General features: G+C 42.3%; 1 protein-coding gene across 1 annotated transcript in view; it reads right to left on the reverse strand.

The window, feature by feature from the left end:
- Positions 1–2,204: 2,204 nt before the first annotated feature.
- LOC126402365 (L-selectin-like) overlaps positions 2,205–6,272 on the reverse strand; it is a 6,084-nt gene continuing 2,016 nt past the window's right edge. Inside the window, exons 3-5 of the mRNA XM_050064266.1 lie at positions 5,273–5,492; positions 2,600–2,941; positions 2,205–2,281 (exon numbers count right to left, since the gene is read on the reverse strand). Of these exons, the coding sequence (XP_049920223.1) occupies positions 2,205–2,281; positions 2,600–2,941; positions 5,273–5,492 (639 nt within the window). The remainder of the gene's footprint in view (positions 2,282–2,599; positions 2,942–5,272; positions 5,493–6,272) is intronic.

The raw sequence follows: 6,272 nt of genomic DNA on the forward strand, positions 1-6,272 counted from the left end.
ATGACACCCTTCCTAGCCCATCAAACCTGACAAGATGGTATGGCGCAGAGGAGAACTGTGATCTGTGTGGAACAGCCCCAGGAAACCTACGTCACATCCCTTGTGGTTGCCGGACAGCCTTGGCTCAAGGTCGATACAGGTGGTGGCATGACCAGGTCTTAAGGAAGCTGGCAGAACACGCAGAGAGCATGGGAGTTCTGGCAAGCGGAAGACCCAAATCCCAGCAGAAGCAGCGTGTCCAGTTTGTCACAGCGGGACAATCTGTGAAGAACTGCCCCCAGGAGAGAACATCAGTCCTGGCCCCTGGAGGTACCTGGTCAATGAAAGCAGACCTCGACAGGCAGCTACAGTTCCACACCGACAACACCATCACCACATGTAGACCCGACATCGTCCTGTGGTCGGTGGCTGCGAAGCCTGTCTTGCTGGTTGAATTGACAGTTCTATGGGAACAGGGAATCCAGGAGGCATACGAGAGGAAAAAGCTGCGGTACTCTGACCTGGTGGCTGAATGCCAGGAGAAAGGCTGGAGAGCAACAACCTATCCAGTGGAAGTCGGCTGTCGTGGCTTTGCAAGCCTCTCAACTAAACGCTTCCTAAGGGACACTGGCTTCACGGCAGGAAAAATCAAGAACATCCTTAAAGAACTCACTGAAGAAGCAGAAAAGGGAAGTTTCTGGCTATGGCTGCGAAGGAAGGACAAGAACTGGGGAAACTGAGAACCCACTTAGTACAAACCTGACCATCGAGTGCCAGCTGCAGGGAGTGGCAGGGAGTGGCAGGGAGACGTCCCTGACCGCTGCCCCACCATCCTGAGATGTTCAGGGCCCAGTATTTCAAAGTGATCTGATAGGATTATCCCGGCCGGATTGGATTAAATCCTGATCTGATCTGAAAACTGGGTATTTCAATCCTGAGGTTCAGGATTCAGATCTGGTAAACCAATCCTCCCTTTAATCCAGATAAAGGCTGCATTTGGGTATTTCAAAAGTTAAGGCAGAGATCTGGATCAATGTGATACCAAATTTCAGGATTATTTGGATCCCACCTCAGAGGTGGATTTGACAAAGCCTCAGCTCCACTTCTCCTAGATATTGTTACTCAAGATGTTCATTACACTTCATCTAAATTAGTGTTTTAGTTGTGAGTAATTTCAAGCATAGAAAAATATTGTTTGCCCATACTTCCTGAAACTGCTGTAAATAAGAGTAACAAATACAGACCTATTTCTCAACGTCTAGTTTCACCTAACATTGTAACTTGTTTGTACCAAAACATCCAACATATGTTTGTGGTCAGACAAAGGCAAGGAAATGTAATGCAAAGCAAATGTATTTGTATAGCACATTATTTTCTTTACATAGAGTGCAAGAAACAACACAGGGATTAACATAATAAGCACATGGACAGCAACTCAGTCCTCTGACACTTCTGAATGAACCGCATAATTCATACTAGCACTGTGTATTTTTCCTAGTTCCTAGTTTTTAAAAGTCCGCTGTGTTTGCAATAACATAACAATAAACTCTGAATAGGTTGGTGTTTAAAGAGTTCATGTATGACGTACTTCAGATTAATTCCCTTTTAAATTAAACCATAGACCGCAAAATACTTCAACAAAGCCAGCTACCTCGCTAGCTTGCTAGCTACTTAACATGCAAGACAATGGAGCTGCGTTAACTACCGTTAGCATGACCTCGGCTCAATTAGAGATCGGTACGCCCACGTTTTAAGTAGGTGACAATTCAAATAGCTGCCTCACATCAGATGGTGGGTGGCCTTCATATGGTCTTAAAAACGTTACACATTAGATAACGGTAAATTTACATTTTGATGTGAAAGCTGTGCTACCAACTGCTCCTTTTGTAAAGTAGTCCGCCATGTTTCAGATCCGGGGGCAGAGTCGTGAGATTTGGAAATCAGTATCCAGTCAGATTGGGATCAAAGTGATCCACCCTGCCAGTGTTTTGTAATACCCAGATAAAGTCAGCAGGATCACGTTGATCCCTGACTGAGAAAAGGACGATTTCATTATCCGGATTATTCTGATCCAGATTACAAGTTTTGAAATACTGGGCCCTGGTGATCAAAGGTGCGAAACATGAGTGAAGGATGGCTCCCAGCTGAAGACCCTGCAGTTGGTACACAAGCACTGGCTGAAGAGGGTCTGACAGAAGTGCCACACAGGTCCCAACACCTCCCTGTCATTGTTCACCATCAGGTATGCAAGCTTGGCTCAGGGAGAAGGACCCCCCTGCCATGTAGAGCCCGTGGCCACTTCCTGGTGAGCAATGGGGAGGAACACCTGTGTAAGACAACTCTGAGCTACAGACCCTGCACCTGGGTCCTAGGCGCTAGTGGAGGTGCGACAGGCAGGGATGCCGAACAGGTACCAACACTAATCCTGTCAACATACTAACTTTACAAACAACTCCATAAAAATGATCGGCATCATGAGGGTTAAAATTTATTGCCCAGAACCTGATGTTTTGTATTTTCTCATTTGATGCTTAAGTAAGCACAATTCTAGATACTATTTAATTTGATGCTTAAGTAAGCACAATTCTAGATACTATTTAAATCATAGTTTACCACTTACGTCGACTGTAGCAAATGAATGCTTTCCTGAGGTCACAGGGCCAGTCCTCCCATTGTCCAGAGTTTCCAAAATATGCAGCCACACAATACTCATTCCCTCCAACGTTATTTGGTTCCACCTGTCTCCAATGCCTAAATGAGGAGCTACTTCCATCCGACCACTTCCAGGAGTCTCTGAAGAGGCCGATCCAGACAAGTTCTCCTGCAGGTATCAGCTCCTGTACCTTCTGGTTCTCTGTCATGTTTCTCACACTGGTCAGGTCTGTGTAGTTTACTCTGCAGTGGCTCTGGGCCTCAGTCCATGTCATGGATTTGTTGATGAGGATAAATGTCACATCCGACCCTGAAAATAGAGCACAGTGAGGCGCTGTGTAGAGGCACTATAACATACATCCACCCATCCGTGTCACTCTGATGTCGTACTAATCTGTCAGATTTGGGTTCACCAACTGCCCGGTGTGAGCAGAGACAGGCGCCAAATTGCTTTTTTACATCTGCTCGTCTTTTTCAACCAAAACTCAACCTGAAATAAAGTTTATGTTTCCCACGTTGTGTCTCTGATGATTAATTTAATGTTAACAGCTTTTTTCGATTTAGTTGTAGGCTTGAGACGAAAATACTTATTTGTTTTAGTCACATTTTACTTTTTATCCTTCATAGTTACAGCCAACAAAAATTCATGACATGTTAGTCAACTTTTAGTCACTATGTGACAGGTTGTATAAAAATTTCATTTCGACTTTTTTTTTCTACAACTCCAAATCATTTCTACACACTCACAAACTGTCATTTCTCCAGCAGTGTTTGATTTACGAGCACACACTTACCAATCATCATTTGAAAAGCTCAACATCTCTCTGTTTATGCTCTCAACAAATAACTAATGTGAGCCAATTAGGATTTGTCCCCAGGTTCAGTGTAAACTCTGACTTATCCATGTGAATGTTAAGAAGCAGAAACATAACTTGTTTCTTCATGTGTAACATGTTAGTCTGGAGGTTTAAACTGGTGTCCTCTCACAGAGTTGGTGATTCAAACTAAACTTTCATCTCTGTCAGAGAAAACTGATCTGAGTTCAGACTGTTTACTTACAGCACAGCTACACTCACAGATAACTGAGCCTCTTACCTGCCTGTCAAACACCATCAACCCACAAACCTTCTCCAGTCCGGACTGAGTGGAGTCCTGCAGGAATCAACAGATGCAAAGTCCAGCAGCAGGTGGCTACTTGTTCTGCTGCCATTCAGCAGCTAACAAACGCATTTGGAGATTATTACAAGTACGGCTGATCTCGGTTGTCAGTGTCTGATAGTCCGCCACTAGTCTCGCTCACCGGACCTTTCTCAATAAAAGAAAGGTCTGGCTGCGGCGACTCTTACTTAAAGATTGGAGAAAAAAATGTTCCGGCTTTTTTTATTTCTGTCAACCAATCACAATCGTTCTTGGCGGTGCCAGAGCAACGGTGCGCTTGCAAAAATATTGCCGGGGGGAAACAGGTTTTGGTGACACACGCCCACAAAAATATCGCCTACAGGACGCGAACCTTGGCAGAAAAATGGCTACATCCCCGCAAGATCAAACACCGCAAAAGTTAGTAAAGGACGTGTTGAAAACTGCTACACAACCAGAGGTGGTAGGGCGGGAATTCAGCGGGTGGCTCGTTCCGCCCAATGAGAGGCTGATCTATGCAGCGAACTTCCGCCCACTCAGACTAGTCTGCCACTAACACTCTCGTTGCGCCAGCGAAAATGAAACACAGATTTTGTCTTAGTTTTTATTACCAAGATATATTTTTAGCCCGTCATCGTCTCATTCTTGTCATGGAAAAAAGGTCGTCGATAAAAAATAAATTGTCAAAGTTTTTGTCAACAAAATTAACACTGCACAGGCCTACTTTGTTGTTTAGAGGGTAGATTGGTTGGTTTATTATTTTATTAATTCAGAAAAAACAGTATTTTTCAAATTTGTGTAATTATTTGTTGAATGTGATGATTATTTATTTTAAGAAACTCTCTGGTGCTGGTGGATAGAAACCTCCTGGCAGGGCGCACTTTGCATGCGCACATTTTTTTCATGTGGAGAAAAAAGAAAAAAAAAGTGAAAGGGATGCCTTTTTGTTCCACATGAGCACCTGCTCTGCAACATGTCTGTGCACTGCACTGTTTATTAAGCAGTATGTAATATCAATAAACTAATGAAAATGTCGAAATAAAAATGTGAAACATTATCATCTTAGCAAATGAAATCAGTGAATAACAGTATTTCTAAACCATCTCTCCACATATCTGTAAATTCTACAAAAATTAAACAAAAACATTATATTGTTGATTTTCCACATATGAATATTTTTCTCAGATATGTTTATATAACACACACACACACACACACACAGACACTGTGTGCACGTGAACATGCAAGTGTCCAGTCTGTCCATATCAGCCCTCTGTGATGTCATCAGGAGACACACTGAGCTGTTTTACTGTTTCCATTTGTTCTGTCTTATTCTCAGCCTGTCAGTCACCTTTAAAGCACTTTGAACTGCTCTCACCTGTATGAAAGGTGCTACAAATAAAGTTGGTTTGATGGATTGACTGATACTACAGAGGCCCAAATAATGAAAACAAAGAGGCAAAGAGAAGCAGAGAAGGAAAACTTCACTACTTCATATTCTCACCTCTGACATCTGAGCAGACGACCTTAAGGCTGTAACTACAAGGGATGTCGTTCCATAGTCCATCCTCATCCATCTCTGTGCAGTGTTCGTTCCCCTCATTGTTGTTAGGTTCTCCAGCCCTCCATCGTCTGAACTCCGCCTCCCCGTCTTTGTAGAAACTTGTGTCTGACAGTGACCACCTCCAGCTGTTAACGTCATCGTACAGTCCAATCCAGGCTTGCTAAAAACAATATTTGACAGTGAGATAAAGAATTAGACCTCGCTCTAGCTTTTGTTCAAGGCAACATTTTTACATAAACTTCCCATTAACAGTCTTGATGCTGCCTGTCAGTCTGATCCTCCACCACTTTATTACAGGATTTTACAGCTGAGAGATTCAATGTGTAAAACTCTTAAAGGACAGGTTCACAAAATTTAAGTCTGTCTTCAAACAACATTCAGGAGCTCATATGAACAATGAAACAGGTTTTGCCTCCTGTAATCATTCCTGCTGTTCATACTGGACATTAAGAGATCCCCTGCTAATGCACTTTCAGTGTAACTGATGTTGTAGCAACTTGAAATATAATAACAGCCCATAATGAAATGATTTAAATGTAATAATCAGCACATTATGTAAGAAAAACATTAGCACATAACATGATAACAGTTTTGTAATAACACTGGTGTCATGTGAAATTAGAAGAGTTTCTTTGCTCTCAGAAAACAAGGAGAGTACTCTTTGTTTTTTTTAAATTATTACACCATACACTGAATTAATTACAGGTACATTATTCAACATATAGTTAATACTGTAATAGTTTTCCTATAATGTAATATCTTACTACATTATGCACAAAACTGTTATTATGTTAAAGGGATAGTTCGGTGTTTTTAGACATGAAGTTGTGTGAAACGCTGACCATCTGTAGCTCTGATGTGACGGTGTCACTACTCTCAACGAGCCTCCTGCTCTGAGAAATGGCCCGTAGCTTACCGGAGAAAAAGTAGTTCTGAAGAT

This window comes from Epinephelus moara, chromosome 16, assembly GCF_006386435.1.
Source record: "Epinephelus moara isolate mb chromosome 16, YSFRI_EMoa_1.0, whole genome shotgun sequence".
NCBI lineage: Eukaryota > Metazoa > Chordata > Actinopteri > Perciformes > Serranidae > Epinephelus > Epinephelus moara.